This window comes from Poecilia latipinna, unplaced genomic scaffold (assembly GCF_001443285.1).
Source record: "Poecilia latipinna isolate Pla-1442-1.1 unplaced genomic scaffold, P_latipinna-1.0 Scaffold536, whole genome shotgun sequence".
Lineage (NCBI taxonomy): Eukaryota > Metazoa > Chordata > Actinopteri > Cyprinodontiformes > Poeciliidae > Poecilia > Poecilia latipinna.
This window is the reverse complement of record NW_015113152.1, coordinates 361,816-379,272: the sequence shown is the minus strand read 5'-3', so window position 1 is coordinate 379,272 and position 17,457 is coordinate 361,816. Positions and strand designations below refer to the sequence as shown.

The 17,457-nt window shown below is 34.9% G+C and overlaps 2 protein-coding genes and 2 long non-coding RNA genes across 4 annotated transcripts; 2 read left to right on the top strand and 2 right to left on the bottom strand.

The window, feature by feature from the left end:
* Positions 1 to 855: 855 nt before the first annotated feature.
* LOC106952738 (uncharacterized) lies at positions 856 to 8,320 on the bottom strand. Its single transcript, XR_001426040.1, has 3 exons — positions 7,910 to 8,320; positions 3,699 to 3,815; positions 856 to 2,623 (listed from the first exon to the last, which is right to left on the bottom strand). It is a non-coding gene; the product is annotated as an uncharacterized LOC106952738 (long non-coding RNA).
* A 1,146-nt stretch (positions 8,321 to 9,466) lies between these two features.
* LOC106952737 (uncharacterized) lies at positions 9,467 to 12,385 on the top strand. The gene is made up of 6 exons (XM_015041058.1): positions 9,467 to 9,655; positions 10,516 to 10,661; positions 11,071 to 11,135; positions 11,810 to 11,974; positions 12,060 to 12,164; positions 12,244 to 12,385. Exons 1-6 carry the CDS (start codon positions 9,539 to 9,541, stop codon positions 12,288 to 12,290), a joined length of 645 nt encoding a protein of 214 aa, XP_014896544.1. The 5' UTR covers positions 9,467 to 9,538; the 3' UTR covers positions 12,291 to 12,385.
* Positions 12,386 to 13,073: 688 nt separating this feature from the next.
* LOC106952736 (uncharacterized) lies at positions 13,074 to 16,752 on the bottom strand. The gene is made up of 3 exons (XR_001426039.1): positions 16,742 to 16,752; positions 15,703 to 15,705; positions 13,074 to 13,931 (listed from the first exon to the last, which is right to left on the bottom strand). It is a non-coding gene; the product is annotated as an uncharacterized LOC106952736 (long non-coding RNA).
* Positions 14,088 to 17,457, top strand: LOC106952735 (saxitoxin and tetrodotoxin-binding protein 1-like). The gene is made up of 6 exons (XM_015041057.1): positions 14,088 to 14,256; positions 15,176 to 15,321; positions 15,899 to 15,981; positions 16,904 to 17,029; positions 17,138 to 17,257; positions 17,332 to 17,457. Exons 1-6 carry the CDS (start codon positions 14,137 to 14,139, stop codon positions 17,379 to 17,381), a joined length of 645 nt encoding a protein of 214 aa, XP_014896543.1. The 5' UTR covers positions 14,088 to 14,136; the 3' UTR covers positions 17,382 to 17,457.

Below are 17,457 nucleotides of genomic sequence, written 5' to 3'. Positions count from 1 at the left end.
AAGTAGCTTTAAACATTGTGATTTAAAGATAGCTTTAAAGATTACTTTTAAGCTTTTTTAAGAAAAACTAAGTTTAAAGGTAATCTTAAACTGTTTAGCAAACATTTTCTATGAGGTTATAAATACATTTTGCATAGTAGCAGTTAAACATGACGTAACATTATAACTAAATATGTTATTTTAATAAATTTTAATGGATTTTCAGAGTAAAACACTCAGTTTTTATGTTACAGTTCTGAGCCTGCAGAAGATGAAAAGCTTATTTTTTTATGTTTTGTTTTTTCAGCGGTTTTGATTTATTTGCTTACATAACTGTGTGATGCGGTAATCTCTCAGCTGTTGCTTTAATCTGGTGTTTTTTACAGTGAAGGTGACGTGCAGACTGTGTCAGTGTGTGAACAGAGCTTCAGTGCATCTCCCAGTGGTTGCAAGTCGTCACGTTAAAACCCGAGGAGTAGATTTACCTCCCTGCCTTCTGTTTCTGTATGAGGCTGCACTTCTGTTTTGTAAAGAAATAAAAAAATCTGTTGGGTCTTGATTTGCTCCCGGTGATTTTTGTTCTTCTTAAACACGAGACGTACAAGTGTTTGGCCAAATTGTCCGCTAAAAAGTATTAGTGGATCAAAAAGGCAACCTAAGATCGAGCAAATAAAGGAGCCAGAAATTTATTGTAATCAAAAACACGAATGCAATTTTTACGATGGTAAAAAAGAGAAAAAGGATTAAATTTCTGCCAAAAACTCTGAAATTTTGTGATTAATCTCTGAAAACTGAAATTTTCTAGAAAATTTTGGACATTTGAAGTTAAGAAATTTCCAAGTTCATTGTGGAAAAATTCTGATAATCTAAAAATTTATTTTTTCTAGCAAATTTCTGAGATTTTTTTGCAGAACTTTACTACTTATTAATACTTTAAGTTTCCATGTTTGCTGTATTGACAGAAAGACATCATATTTTCAGTTTCTTTTAAATTTTGAAATTTATTTTCAGTCATAAGAGGATTCACTTTATTTTAAAACATTGGCCATTTTTAGCCAAATTTAAGAAAGAATTGGACGCAGCTTTTCAGTAAAAGTCTTGCACTTGGGGGCCACATAAAATCCGTCCAAGGACCACAAATGGCCCCCGGGCCGCACTTTGGACAACCCTGTCTAAACCCTCAGTTTGAGGTATTTCTTTTTCAATGTCTGAAATCTCCCTGCAAGTTGCACTTTATTAATAAATTAGTTTTAGCTCTTATGCACAGAAATCCAGACACTTTCTGTTGAAATGTGAAAAGTTGCTTTGATTTGAGTCGTATTTTTAAATTAAGCTGCTTCTCTGTGGATGTTATTAGTCTGTATTTCCATAATCTGCATGTGAGAGTCACACATGAAAGCTGACAGATGGTTGATGGGTGGAGACAAATTACAACATGCTGCTGCTAACGAAAAGGAGGATTTCAGCGTTTTGCAAAGCCGGCATATTGATCTGATTTGGGTTTTTCAACAAGCAATGAATCTTAAAAAAAAAAAAAGGTAACAGGAAACCTTCATGAAGTTACATCAAAACTTTTTACCTGCTGGACCAGGCAGGATTAAAAACTCATGTTTAAAAAATAAGCAGATTTAGTACAAACGCGTTTTCCCTCTCCATGCTGGTAGTTGGCAAAAAAGGATACAAAAAGTGTGGTTCCCATGGCAACCAGTACTTAAAATAGCGACAACTCCCTGCATCAGTGAACTCACGCTACGGGAAAAGTGATAAAATTTAAATACACACACCAAATTATCAGGGTGTTTTGCAGATTGTTTCCTGTTTTGCATTGTTAACTTTATGGTTGTCTGGAAGCTTTGTTGTTTTTATTTATTTATTTTTTATTCTTTTCATTGTTTTGTTTTTCTTCCTTTCTTACAAGCGAATGGTTTACTAGTTTACACCAAGTTGGTGTAAGCCTCACTATTTGGTTTGGTTTTTCTTCCTGTGTGGTCATTTTTCTACTTTAGGACTTATCTTTACTGGGTTTCGGTTGTTACTTGTCAGATCCTGGTTGTTTTTTTGCTTCTCTCCCAGTCAAATCTCTGTCTTCAATCAATCAATCAATCAAGGTTTTGTGTTTCACATTTCAGAAACAAGGCAGTTCAAAGCGCTGTACGTCGTAAAAACTGTCAACACAGTCAACAGTTGAGAAAACCGGTAAACATTTTACCAGTTGCCATTGCTGCACATCGTGGCCAGGATTTACACCCGCAACAAATTAATGGAACAAAATCCAAAACATGAGGAATTAAAAGGAAAAAACTGGCAAATATGGCTCAGGAGAAACCCACATGCTGGTTTGAGCCGATTCGTCCTGATTCTGGCGGGCGCGCGTTACTCTTACCTTATCTAACACCTTTAGAAACGCCTGTGAAGCGACAAAGCTGCCTGAGGGCAGAGCATTTTAATGAAGGAGATGAAACTCAGGGAAACCTGAGCAGGTTGCTGATCAGAGCAGAGAGAGCAGGTCAGCCAGTTTGAGCGTCTTCGGTTAGGACAGGATTTAATTCATAAAGGTGGGATCTCTGCTCGACACGCTTCGTCACGCTTCGCCTGGAGATGAAGCCCTTCTCACTTTCACAACGTGGATCCAAAATACCTGAAGCTTGCAAAAAGAAACCAAAGTGTGACGTCCATTTGTTTACTGAAACATCTTTTTAATATGCTTGGCTGGGTGTAAATGTTCAGAAGAAACACAACATCTTTCCAAGAATATTTGGTCTAGTCTGGTGGAAATGTCTGAGTAAACTTGAAATAAGACAAAATTAACTTACAAGTAACTTTTCAGCAAAAAACAGGAGCTTGTTTTAAATCAATAACTCCTTAATATTCATGAAAAAGTTCTAGTTCCTCTGATATATTATTTAACTTATAATAAGACATTTTCCCTGTGTTATGAGTAAATTAATTCAGTACTTTTTCATCAATTATAAGGATTTATTGAATCGAAAAAGCTGTAATGTAAAGCTGAAAAGCTACTTGTGAGTTAGTTTTATTTTATGTGTACTAGGATATTTGCACTATAAAGTGGAACAAAAATACTTAGTAAGACTTTGTCTTTGCAGTAAAAATACACACTTTAATGAGGAAGAAAAGTTGTAAAATTCACAAACGTGACATTTTCACAAGATCTTACCAACAATTCCTAATTTCTGGTGCAAATATCTTAATACACTTGAAATTAGACAAAACTAACTTACAAAAAAGTTTTCAGCAATATCGTGATACATATCGTATCGTGACCAGAATATTGTATATCTGAAATTTTTGTATCGCTACATCCCTACTTGTAAGTTGGTTTAGTTTGGTTTCAAGTGTTCTAAGATATTTGCAGTAGAAACCCGACCATAAATACTTGATAAGATTTTGAGTTTTGCAGTGAACAAACTGCTGATTCTACATTAAAGTATATTCCATCTAAAATAACTCAAAAACCTTCAGCCTTGGACATTATTCTAGCATAGACATAAATATCCCAGATCTCTGATTGATCGAGCATTCGCTCTGTCTTTCTGCTTCAATCATTTCATGTTTAATGCTCATGTCTTTCTCTTCTTTTCCACCACCAACTTCGGCTGACTTTGACCTTTCCTGCTTTTAGTTAAGCCGAACCACCTCCACGCTTAATTATGTAGAAAGTAGTGCCTTTAAATGTCTAAAAGTGAAAAGCCGTCACTTACTGTGTGCAGCCTGTCGTCCTGACACTCGGCTGAGTTCAGATCACACGGCGTGGGAGGATCAGAGAAGAAGAAGTTTGTCTTTTGCACTGCGGACGTCCTTATTCAACGATGAGGAGGCTGATCAATACAACACAGAGCTTCGAATCAGGTGCTACAATACAATTTTTGGTATGGAGGCGCTTTAGCCTCACAGCTGCTAATTATTTGATTTAATTTCTCTAAAAAGACCCTTGGAAGAAACAACCTTCAGTTGTTGAACGCTGCTCTGAAAACAGGGAGGATAAAACTGGTTAAAACTAGTCATTGCAGTAGCTATTTAAGTTATGTAATACAAATGTTACCCTGTAAACTCTGATTGGTTGGTCTTCAGTTGTCATGACGACAGTAATAATGTGCTAACATTGTTTCCCAGTGAAGCCAATTCAAGTTTTGACTTGGCTTCACTTGACTTGGATGCCTGAGCACCTAAACTGGACTTTAAACCTTCTGTCAGTACAATATTATTTTGTTTTGTTTTTTTCTTAAATAGTTTGTGTTACATTGGATGAAACTGGCCAAACAGCCTCTAAAATCTCTTTTCCAGTCCGCGGACTATTTTCCCTGAAGTCTTGAAAACCATCAAGATGTTTCTGTGGGAAAAATTAGATGTTCTTTTAGTTGAACAAATGTTTTAGCTTTGAAACATCTAGCTAAAACATGTTTCAAAGCACTGACCTTAACTTATCTGCAGTGGTTTAGATGTAGTTCTTGGTGCCTTTGAACAATTCGTTGTGGTCATTCCTGAGAATGCTCACCATTTTTCCATGTTTTCTCCATTTGTCAGCATTGGATCTTACTGTGGATCACTATCATGCTTCCTTGAACAGGTTAGAATAAGTCTATATAAAATATGTTAGTTATGTTTTTTGCACAAAAAGATAATGAGATTTTAGTCTGAGCAGTTCTGCCTATTATGATCTCCTTTCAGGGCATCCTGTCACTTTAAATCCAAATAGATTCTGCTGGCCACGCCCCCCAGATCAACGTTTACACTCTTACGTGAAAATGGCTGCAAACAGACGCGCAGTTCTACATCTTTGAAAAGCAGAAGAGCCTGGTAAGTCAATAACAAAACACTTTGTATTTTCCAGAGCAGGTAACGGTAGAACCAGGCGGCCAAACTTGCTGGAACTCAGCTTGTGTTGCTAGGTAACGGGCTGGGCTTCGCTGGGGTTGCTAGGTAACGGGCTGGGCTTCGCTGGGGTTGCTAGGTAACGGGCTGGGCTTCGCTGGGGTTAATATTTACACAGTGCCTGCTTAATCTCGAGTCTTTTGAAACGGCTCATCTTCCAAACACCAAAAAACACATTAATCTAACGACAAAAAACATCAGGGAGGTTTTTAAAAGCTGTTTTTCGAAGCAGTAGAAACCAAAAAGGAAGTACAAAAACTTCCTCTTTACGGCCATTTAGCCAACTTCGTGTTATCAGAGAGGTTTTTATTTAGATGATTTCTTGATTCAACAATCCTGATAGTAATAGATAGCTATTTATTTTATAAGTAAAATGATCACTTGAAAGCAGTTTTTCATATTTACCCAGGTTTTATTTGTCTGATATAGAAATACATTTTCTACTGGATTAAGCCTTTAAAACACTATCGGCTTATTTAAACGTCTTTAATCCAGATCTAAATGCACACTGTGTTTCTCCTGATCATGACAAATGACTGCAGTGTGATTTATCAGGAGAGAGAGTTGGGACCAGACGCAGGATTCACTCAGGTCTGTTTATGTCCTGAACCAGCAAAACTAATAAACAAACCCTAAAGCTGCAGTTTTCACCTGCATAAGGAGGATCTCTTTATGAACCAATATTTCAATGATTCAGACTGAAAAATGCACATAAACAATGAAACATTCATAGTAAAACACTGTATTATTCAAAATCTGTTTGTTTTTTCATTTGTATTTCTGTCTTGTTGGTGCTTTCTGAATGTCTTTACATTTACAAACAGCTTTGGTTTGCGATTCCTCGGCTTGTAGGAAAGTAAAGTAATGAATGCGCGATCGTAAAAAGCATCAACCAATCACCTCCGGTCTGCCAGCACCGCTTCCAGCTGCGAGAAAAAAAATCTAACAGAATATGATGAGGTAATTTAACTCTAATAAAGTCGGTTTTATTCATCATCAACACAGCAGGAAATAAACCCTGGGATAGCTCACTTTTTTCTGTCTCTCATTATTCTCACTGATTATTCTAATAAAAATATAAAATGTGATTGACACTAATCTTCCTGCAACAATGTTCACACTATTTATATTTTTATTTAACTCTTACTGGGAGAAAATTGCTCATTTTCTTTCTGAATGAAGCTTTTATTTCATGATTGTTTCATTATTCTACCTGAGGATTTAAGCCTTTAAAGCTTTCGTAGTAGATTAGTTTAACATTGGGTTTATCGTTTTTTTATTTTAAATTGCTGTTTTTCCTTAATATAAATACATACTTATAACCATAATGCTGCCATTGAGCAACATGCAGTAATAAAACTGTTTTCTGCAAGCTAAGACATTTTTTAAAAGTTTTCCAGCGTTAAAAATGCTCTTCAAAATGTTTCCTGGATTCAAATGTTCCCTAATCGTGGGACTTGGAAACTAATTTTTATCAGCAGAATGAAAATATTGAAAGCAATAGTTTCTAATCGCAGATCCTCAACAGCCAATGCCCCGCATATTTCAGATTATGAAACTCTACATGTCATTTTATGTCTTAGATAAACATTTTATTGTTGCTGCTGCAGTAATTTACTAGAAAGGATTAAAAAAATAAAGTTAAGCCCAAAAGAGTGGATTAGGGCCACCAAAAATATATATATATAAACTAAAGTTAAAATTTTAAAGTAAAAAGTAATAAATCTCAGAGAAGGAAATCTTAATTTCAAGACAAAATCTGAATTCTGAAATTAAAATTCTAAGGAGAAAGTCTAAAGTTTGAGAGAAAAAACATCCTAATTTTGAGGGAAAAAAAGTCATATTTCTGATATTCAAGTTAAAATTCCAAGGAAGAAAAAGTAACAAGTCTGAGAAGAAAATCTTAATTCCAAGAAAAAAAAAATCTGAATTCTGAAAATTCTTAGAAAAAAAATCTAAAGTCTGAGAAATAAAATCCTAATTCTGACAGGAAAAAGTCAGAATTCTGACATTATGTTACAAATTTTGAGGAAAAATTCAGATTCTCAGATTAAAGTCAGAATTCTATGGAAAAAAACCCTACATTTTTAGATTGAATTCAGAATTATGAGTGAAAAACTCTGACTTTATTATTGTTGTTGTTATTTTCTGTTTTTTGCTTTAATTGCGTTCCGTATATTCAGAGTTTCCATACATGAGTTTATTTCTAATAGGAAATGCGACAGATGGTGAAGAGAACATCTTTAATCTGCAGTCTGGTTCTGGTTCTGGTTAATGGAGTCAAACTCTCACTTCTGTCATTTACACCTTAGGAAGGTTTTGTTGTTTTGTTACGTCTCGCTTAAGTTTCAAGTTGTTGGTTAGTTAAACTCTGACTCCTCCTAGTGTTCATTCGCTGCTACTGCAGCCACAATAAGGTTTGTTTTCAAACTTTAGTCTCTGACTGGATAAGCCTGACAGGATTTCTTAGCATTTTTAAGGTGACATGGAAGAAAAACACTTAAATTATCTTTAAATTAGAACTAAGAAGTGTTTTAAATCTTTGTGTTTGAGTGATTTGTAGATTATATTAATTATTGACCTGCTGAACTGAAGTCTTTATAATCTATCAGTAAAATATTTGAGTCTTGTCTTTTCTATTTATATTTTACACCTTAATTAGTTTTCCCTCTTTATGATTTGTCCTTTTTTAATTTTTTTAAATCTTTTTTATTAAAATAATAAAATCTCATCTTTCTGATGAACTTATTTCAGATGTTTTGAGCTCCAGAAAGATAACTAACTATTTGCCCTGTTACTGTGAGTCTTCAGCGAACGTTGAGCTCTTTAAAATGTTTGATTTGAACAAACAGGGGATTTAGTTAACCTATACAGGAAAATGAATCCTGTCACCAACTAGTTTTAGTCTGAAGAATATTAGAACATTGAAAAGGACATTTTGCAATTAATTTCAAACATGGCAACCACATTGTTCATGTTTAGAGATTTAAAGTGGAAGTAGAGGATAAATGTAATAAAATATGATGCCCTTCTAACTCACCAATGGTCCTGGGTCACACTTGGGACTCACCTGGATATTTATCTCCATTTTACTCCTGGAATCCCTCAGATAAAAGTCGGATTTCTGCGTTAGACCTTTGGCCGTTTTTTTCCAGTTCTGATAAACTTGTTTTCTGAAACTTTGTTTTGACCTTTTGATCCCTGTTGGTTAATAATGTACTCAGAGTGGAGGGATTTTTATCTCTCAGGACAAATAATAAACACTTGCTTCTTGATATTTACTTAAAAAGTCACATCCATTTGGGTAAATAATGGTATCATTGCTCCAAATACTATAAAAGTTGCAAAATCTTGCTGAATCTTGTCAGTACATTTTGCGTTGTGTCAGTGGACGCAAAGTTCAAATAAATGAAACTTTTCAACAAGCTGCTGCAGCTTTATCAGTACAGAAATATTATTTTACATCTAACTACAAATTATTTACACAAATGTAAATATATTTGGCTACACAGTTATATTTTTTCCTTTCAAAACTTCCAAATGTCTGAAAAAAGTTGAAAAATCCAGATGCTTCAAAATCAGTAAATTTTGACCCTCTGTAATTTTAAATGTTCTGTTGGTTAAATTAATCCCTGGTAAACAATGTTTGTTTTTTATTTCTTGAAACCAGGTTAAATGTTTCCTTAAAGATTTTTTTCCTCACTTATTATCTCACATCTATATGTAACACCGTCAAAGAGAAGTACTGAATTAAACAATATTTAAAGGTTTTTAAAACAATACTGATCTAATTAAAGAAAGAGACTAAGGAACACAGAATAATCAAACTAGAATGAAATAATCAAAACACAAAACAACCCAAAGATCCTAACAGAACATGATTAAATTTAATCTTCGTTAGCCCATATGATCAACTCTTAACATATTTTCAGGCTCATTCAACAGGTTTATAATAATTAGCCATGTGGCTAATAGCCTCCAAAAATGGGCGTGGCCTAACCCATGTGATGCAGAGGATTGTGTCTGTGGCGTTTTACCTCTATGAAGGAACATCTTCGGTTTAGGGACAGCAAAGGGATTACGCTCCTGTTTAGTTTTTGTTTGTTTGTTTGTTTGTTTAGTATCAGATACATTTCTCAGTACTCTGTGCATACAATCTCTGAAATATAACGTTTTAGTATTTCAAATGTCCTTTCAGCAGACTTTCAATAAAAGTCACTCCTATGAATCAGCAGCTTCTCCTGGTTTTTGTTTAGTTTGCAAGTCTGAACTTTGCAGCAGTCAGAAAAGGGACAGCGGGGATTCCTGGTGGAAATTCTCCAGGAATTTTCTGGCTTAACAAAGTTGCAGATCTCAACTTCACAGAAATCAATGTCTGTGTGGGTTAACCCCACAAAGTCCTAGATTTTAAAAGTCAGTCAAACAAAAGAAAACAAAGCAAATGATTGCTACACAAACCAGACTCTATCATTGCAAACTTTCACACACCTAAAACAAACCCTAAAGAGCAAAAACCCAATTTAAAAAAATGTTCTTACACAACCGTTGGAAAGTCCACAGAGTTGTTACCTAATCAGATTGTATAAAAGTCAAGCAGCTCACAGGACATGCTGCTGTGTCTCCATCTTCTTGCATCCTTTCTTGGCCTGACTGTCTCTGCGTTGTCATCATGAACCTGTGGCTCGGCTCGCTGCTGTTTGCTTCGCTGCTTCTGATTGGCTCAGCTCTCTCACCTGAAGAATGCCAGCCGCTGGTCGCACCCGTCTCTCTGGCCGACCCGTCTGTGGTAAACGCTTCCTCTCGTTCATACCCCAGCGAGATTAATACTCCGTTATTATCTGGATTTACTCATTTAGCTCCTACTGCAACAGTAATGTGGTCCTCATTGTTGTTTCTGTTTGCTTTTTACATCTTCATGGTAGTTTTATGTTGTGATTCCTGTCACTATTTGCATTTTCGTTGCGTAATGTTTCGATAAAAAGTTTTGCCACTAGGACAAGGTAATTTTTCAGCTGTATCAAAATTGGTTTATTTCACAAAACTGCAATGGAAACACTTTTATCTCATCATACAAGTCACATGATCAACAGTCGGACCAGGAAGAAGAAAACAACAGGAAGTAGAAGGAGGAGGATGGCACGCCATGTTTTTTAAGGATTTATCACATTAACAAGAAGTGTGATTTTAATTGCATTTCTTGAAAAAGCACAGTGGTGAAATTGTGTTTCTTCATTTATATAGTCCAAGATGAGCATTAGCTCTTTGTGAAACATTTGTCCAAGCAGGATTTTAATAAGAACATCTTTGTCAAAATCTTTCAATGCAAACCTTTACCTGATGTTCTGAAACTAGAAAAAGTGAACGTATCCATATCCAAATTGTACTTTGCATATAAATAACCAAACAATAATTTGGTTTTACAAGCAAACAGTAACCAAACGGTAGTCTCTTGGTTAGCTAGTTAGCTACAAAGCTAACCAGCTATGTAGCTGTAACCAGCTTATTTAGCTGGTTAGCTGGATAACCAGCATTTTACCATCTGCAAACAGTAAAAACACAACAAATATTTAACATAAAATCAGTTATTTCTTCATATCTCAAACACGTTCATGTTGTGAAAGTAACCAACTTCCTGTTTGTGTGCAGATCTATGGAAAAGTAAATTTCCTTGCAGGCTACACGGATCATGACTTTCATGGTGAGATGCTGAAGTTAACTGAAAGCTCCTGGGTGAACATCACAGAGTCGCCGGCTGGCAACAACGAGATTGTCATGTCTCAAGGGAGCAATATGTGAGTTCACAGTAAATATACACATTTACTGCATGTATGAAAGAAAAGCAAAACACAACCATATAATTACTGAGATGAAAATGCATAAAGGAAGGAAAAAGCAAAAAAATGAAAACTGTTTATTCATAATATCTGAAAATGTCGGATAACTGATTCTGATCAGGTTGTTTTATGTAAACATGCAATAAATACAATTTAGAGAAATTGTTCTATTGGTGGTTATATGGAAGCATTTTTCAGTTTGTGTGTCAAACTGTTGAACTGACCAGACTAAAATCTCACCAAAGAACTATTTTGTGTAAAAATTGTAATGAACATGTTTTGTAGAGACCATAAACTTATCTTAATCTGTTTAAGGAAGGACAATAGTTCAGCTTTAAGGTTGTGAACTCACCTTTTTCCTCAATAGAAATGGAACCTGCCTGAAAAACACCCAGAGCATGAAGATAGAGGGCAACACCGTAACGTCCTCATGTAAGTTTCCCAATGTGAGCTGACAAAAAGAGTCAAAGTCCTGCAGGAGAGGCCAGCCTGCAGCTTCCATTTAAAAAACAAACCATTTCAGGGCGGGATTTTACATCCGTTTATTTTTCTTTTTAAAAAAATCCAATTATGCTTACAAACAATGCACATTTTCTCAGTTTTATTGGTCATTTTCCAGATTTTTCATCCAAATTTCTATTGATTTTCTTGTTCATATATATTGATAATGTACAAAGAGTTATTGGGGCCACACTAAGAAAATTTTTAAAAATTAAATAAAATTATGAGAAGTGATAATGTTGCGATTTTATTCTTGTAATACTGTGACTTTATTCTCATTATATTATGACTTTATTCTTGAAATATTTTATCTTACTTTATTGTCATGTTATTTTGACTTTTTTCTTATATTATTTAGATTTAATTCTTGTAATACTATGTCTTTATGCTTGTAATTTTATTACTTTATTCTCGTAAAACTACAAATCTAATCTTGCAATGTTTTGAATTTATTCTCATAATATTGTGACTTTATTGTCATCATTTTATTACTTATTTTACTATTTATTTCTGTAAAATAAATATGAAATTGTTTATTTTCCTAAAAATAAATAAATATGAAAATTAAGATCCATTTTTCCACTTTTTTCTGTGTTTGTTCCCAGATCTTAACATGACCTCTGAGTCTCATGTGCTGCCGAGCTGCGACGGCTGTTTGGTCATAGCGATAAACAGCACCGCCAAAAACATCAAAATTCTCACTGAGCTATTTAAATTCAGCTTCGCAAACATCCAGGACGAAATCACCGCTCGTTCTCTTTACTTTCTAGGTAAGAAGAAATCAGTCGCATGGATACATTTTCTTGGTTTTATTCCAAACTGTAAATTAATTAATTTTCATTATTTGTTTTCCAGGCAGAGGATCGGCCATAGCAGAGTCTGACATGGAGCTTTTTAAGAAGCAGGCGAGCTGCTTGGGCTTCTCTGGAGAACCAAACTTCCTCCACAAACCTGAGAAAAGTGCGAACAGCTCTGAGGTTTCTCTGCTGTGATGGTTTAATGTGCTGGGATTTTCATTTTCCTTTGTCTGTTTCTGCAGGTTTTTGCAAAGAAGAGGAGAGCATCAAATTGCCAAGTTCCTTTTAGTCATTCTGCATCTAATTTGCACAATGACTAAAATGTTTTTTCCTTGTGCAACATGTAGTTTTAAAACTGCAAAGAAAATAAAACTGATGAATAAATATTGACTCCGTGTTAACCCACAAAAGATTGGTGACGATTGGTGAAGGCGGACATAAAGAAGAGCCAAAATGCCAACAGCAACAAACATTAAAGGCACAATAATCCAACACAAGACAAAGACGTGACTGTAAATAACAGAGAATTACAACAATATGAAGAGATGAACAAACGAGAAAATGGAGAAATAAGAAAAGGTCAGACATGGAAAACAAATGAAGAAAGAAAAACAAAGATTTTAATAAATTAAGCATGAATGGAATAATTCAGAGACATAATACATAAAGGAATAATAAACCTACACTGTAAAAGATTTGAAGGTGGTTTAACTTGAAACCAGCTGCCTTGAAAATCCTACTTAAGGTAAGGTAATTTTATTTATATAGCACATTTTCAGCAACAAGGCAATTCAAAGAGCTTTACATGAATTAAAAGGAAATACAAACAAATAAACCATAGGAAAGACAAAAAGAAGAAAGACAGCTAAATCCTTTTCTGGGTTAAAAGTAATATAAACTAAGCAGTGACTGTTCTTGTTAAGTATTTCTGGATTCCAAGTTCGTAGTTATTCTAATTCTGATTCCATTTCTGGGCTGTATAATATTGATCTAAATAGTGCGCACTCCACAATTTCTGATATTACTAATAGACTAAAATAATCCTTTTCTGGGTTAAATAGGGAGTACTCCACCGTTTCTAACAAACTAAAACAGAAAAGAGGAAAGGACACATTAGGGCAAATGGCAACATTCAGACAAAACAATGGGCAAAACAAAGATATGAGTGAAGGCAGTGACATCACAGGGCCATGAAACCAGGTGGCTGAGCCTCCTGGCAGAAGTCCGATAAAGGTGTTGTTTATCCAGGAATGTCCTTGGGAGCGTTCAGCTTCACAGCTGCATGGATACAGGAGGGGGTTAGGTGGGAAGGAGCGTTATGTTTACATATCTTCAAGGAGATTAGAAATATGCAGCCCTTCCAAGGCCACACGGGGAAAGCCAGTTCAGAAACAGAATGTCTTAAGTCAGCAAGACAGTTGATTTAACGAGAGACAAGTTGTCTAAACATCATTTTTAAAGTTCATTAATCTTGAATTATGAGTTTTAACTTAATGTTGCAAATATTTATTTCACAATATGCCTGAAAATAAACTGTCATCACCTAGTTAAAGAGCCACAGTTCCCTATTATTTTTTACTCACAATATCAAGTTAAAATAACTTATTTTACTTCAGAATAATTTAAATTCTTGTTTCAAATTGCATGAACAAAAATTTCTGATCTAATAATTAATCTTAATAAACATCCCAATGAATTCAGCTCAGAAACATTTAGTGTGAACACGACATTAAAATAAACATTTGTCTTAATAAAACACAAGAGTCAGATCAATGTAATGCACTTCGATCTCAGGACACAAAAACATGCCTCTAAGCATTCTGGGAAATAGTTCCTACGCCTGTCTTTTTCTTCTTTCAGTTTTTTAAGTGCTAACCTAAAAACTAGCTTATTCAACTCCTGGAGGTTTGACTAAATGAAGTTTGATAAACTGTTTCTCTGGTTTAAGGCTTCATGTTAGATGTTTTCTCTGTGCCTTTAGTTTAAAAACTTTTCCATTGATGAATAAAAAGGTTAGAGGATGACTCGGCAATTTGTCTCCCTCTGAACACACATTATCTTTGGACTGTGGGCCCAGAGTCATTATAAATCGACCGTCTCAGTGACTGTGTGTCACTGTTGGGTCTGAAAGCAGAATGGCTGCAGCAAAGGTTGCATTGTTGCTGCTGTTAGCAGCAATCGGCTGCAATGCAGCACCGGCTCCAGAGGAGTGCCAGGGTCTGGCCAAACGGCTGCCCACCAAAAATCTGCATGAGGTGAGTCTGGTTCTGGCCGGTCTTAGACCACTGGGATGAGACATTTTCAAATGTTTCACTGCAGAAAAATTAAATCTTACCAAGAATTTTTGTCTAGTTTCTAAGGCAAATGTCTTAGTACACTTGAAGAAGACAAAAGTAACTTAGAAGTAACTTTTTAGTAAGAGATAGGAGTTTGTTTTAAGCTAGTAATTCCTTAATCTTGGTGAAAAACGTTCTAGTTCCACTGGAAGATTATTTCACTTGTAAAAAATGTTTCAATTGAAATTATCTGTCAGTGGAACTAGAATCAAGCTCTTATCCTGCTAAAAAAATACTTGTTAGTTTTGTCTTATTTCAAGTGCACTGAGATATTTGAACTAGAAACTAGATCAAGATTACAAGATTTTCTGTTTTTGCAGTGTTTAATCGTGTCAAACAATTTGTAACATTTGTACGTTTTACTCACTGCAAAAACTCAAAATCACAAGTATTTTTAGTCTAGTTTCTAGTTTAAATATCTTAATACACATGAAATAAGATAGCTAACTTAGAAGTAGCTTTTCCAAAAGATATAAAAACTTTAAGCCAATAATTCTATAATGTTGTTGAAAAAGTAGTTGTTAGCTTATAACATAATCGGTACTAGTAAAAACTAGTAATTTTTATCAATATTCTAGAAGTACTGACTTAAAATAAACCTATATTTTTCTGAAAAGTTATTTGTAGGTAGTTTTGTCTAATTTTAAGTGTACTAAGATATTTGTTCTCGAAACAAAACCTAAAGTACTTAAGAGTTTGTGTTTTTTGTAGCCCTGATTAAATGTCCAGTGATTTACTCTAGAAGTCATATTACCAGTAACACAGCAGGTCAGTCTGCTTAAAACCATTTTGTTAATAACTGTTAATCAAACATTCCCTCTTTTCTGTGTTTCTGCAGATTTACGGTGAATGGGTTCTGGTCTGGTCCGTCTCTGACTTTCACGCTGGCCAAGATTTACTGGGGAACTTAACCAGCTCCCACGTTGAGTTCAGACTCCTTGCTGACAACAAAACAATCGAGTACCTTGAGAAGAACAAATTCTCGTAAGTTTTAACATTAAATAAAACCTTAATCCCGAGAAACTGAAGCTGAATAAAAACTACACTGTAAAAACACAAAATCTTACCTAGTATTTTTGGTCTAGTTTCTTGTGCAAATATTTTAGGACATATGTTTTAAGTGAAGAATTCCGTCATAAAAAAATATTAGTTTCACTGGCAGATTATTTCATTTATAACTTGAGAAAAATGTCATTTTATAACTGACAAATCTGCCAGCAGAACTCGAACTGGTTGCTAGGTGACGATCTGGACTTGACTGGGGTTGCTAGGTAACGGCGCAGTGCTGGTTTATTGTGAAATAAATTAAAAAATCTTCCAGTGGAACTTTTTAAAATCATAATTGATGAATTATTAACTTAAAACAAGCTCCTATATCTTGCAAAAAAGTGTGCTATTCGCACTAGAAATTACACAATAAATGCTTGGTAGATTCTGTGTTTTTGCAGTGGAAACAATAGATTAGAGTGTGATGTTAGAATAAAAAGTTGGAAATGAGATGTCTGCAGTTGATTCAATAAATCTGCTGGTGTCGTTTCTAATCTGTTTCATCAACTTCTAGCAATTCCTGCACCTCCTACTTTATCAACTTGACGATTCCCTCTGACGACGGTGAACACCACACATTGCCCACTCATTCAATCAGTAAGTTGCACACAAACGTAAACCCACAACAGGACAGATATGTTAACTGTGAATATTCTAGTGAGTCAGCTTTTTAATGTTTTAGTCTAAAGAAAAACAAAGCACCACTATCACCTGATGTCTGTATATTAGTGACTGTCAACAACAACAGATATAGCTATTTTAGAAAGCAATTAATTTATTGATTATTCTGATGATCAACTGGTTAATTGGATTTAAAAATTGCACATTTCATTTGACCACTTTAACCACTAGATATATATTAAAAAATGCAAATAAACAAATAATTAAATTCCCTTTCTAAATGAGAAAATAAAATTTTATTGCTTAAAATACAATAAAGTTAGCGAGCAAAGCTAAAACTATACCACTTTAGGAGTTTTGGCTAAAATGTATTTACAGACAAAGGTGTTTATATCTTAAACACAAAATGTATGTATGTTTTTGTACAGTTTTGTGCTAATTACGTCTCTGAATATGATTTTTTTTCAGTAAGTAGTCTTTTTTGAGCCTGTGTACTTCACTTAACAATTGATGACTAAATTAGTTGACGATTATTTCAATAATCAATTAATCACGATTAATCGGATTAATCGTTTCAGGACTAATGGAAATAAATAAAACCGGGTGAAAAATCAAACAAAACATAAGTTCTTTAGAGTAAACCCTAATAATCATTTGACTGTCACACAATAATGCCTCATTTATAACATGTGAAAATCCATTAAAAGTGAAATAATCTTCCAGTGGAAATATTTACTTAAAACAACTCTTGCTTAAAAGTGATCTGTAACTTCTTTTTGTCAAATTTCAAGTGCACAAAGATATTTGCACTATAAATATTCACCATATATATTTGGTATAGTTGGTGTTTTGTGCCTTTGCTTGCATCAGTGTAACCAGCCTTATTTCTGTGCATCAGGAGTGGAGAAGGACGGAGTGGAGGTGGAGTGGAACGACCCGGCGAATGTTGAATTCTACGAGAGCTGCGACGACTGTCTGCTGATGACCTTCAAATCTTCACGGATGAAATTCCTGCTTAGCTACAGTAAAACAGACACTCACTCACTTTAATAAATTCACTAAGGATAATTTACGTAATGATTTATTATTTGGGAAGTTTTGCTGAAGCGATGTTGTTTTGTTTGTGAATCAGGGAGGGAGGGTTCGCACCGGGATGTGGAGCAACACAAAGCCGCCCACGATGACCATAAGAAACTGGCCGAGTGTCTGGGAGTCCCACATGACAAACCGTACACCTACGACGGAGTGGCAGGTCTGCCACTGTGACAGAAACACCATGACGCCTCCAACAACTCCAGATAATTCATATTTTATTTCCCTTAACAGATTTCTGCCACAAGAAGTCCGCTCCAGAATCAAAACAGGGCCAGTCCTGAGTGGAATGAAGAGGAAGAGTCAACCTCTATGAAGAAAGAGCGATTAAAACACATTAAAAACCTATTAGCATGTCTG

Coding starts and splice junctions, on each gene's coding strand:
- LOC106952737 (XM_015041058.1), top strand. CDS start 9,539: ATGAACCTGTGGCTCGGCTCGCTGCTGTTTGCTTCGCTGCTTCTGATT. Junction 10,662..11,070: donor ATGTCTCAAGGGAGCAATAT/GTGAGTTCACAG, acceptor TTTCCTCAATAG/AAATGGAACCTGCCTGAAAA. Junction 11,975..12,059: donor TCGTTCTCTTTACTTTCTAG/GTAAGAAGAAAT, acceptor TTTGTTTTCCAG/GCAGAGGATCGGCCATAGCA.
- LOC106952735 (XM_015041057.1), top strand. CDS start 14,137: ATGGCTGCAGCAAAGGTTGCATTGTTGCTGCTGTTAGCAGCAATCGGC. Junction 15,322..15,898: donor CTTGAGAAGAACAAATTCTC/GTAAGTTTTAAC, acceptor ATCAACTTCTAG/CAATTCCTGCACCTCCTACT. Junction 17,030..17,137: donor GAAATTCCTGCTTAGCTACA/GTAAAACAGACA, acceptor TTTGTGAATCAG/GGAGGGAGGGTTCGCACCGG.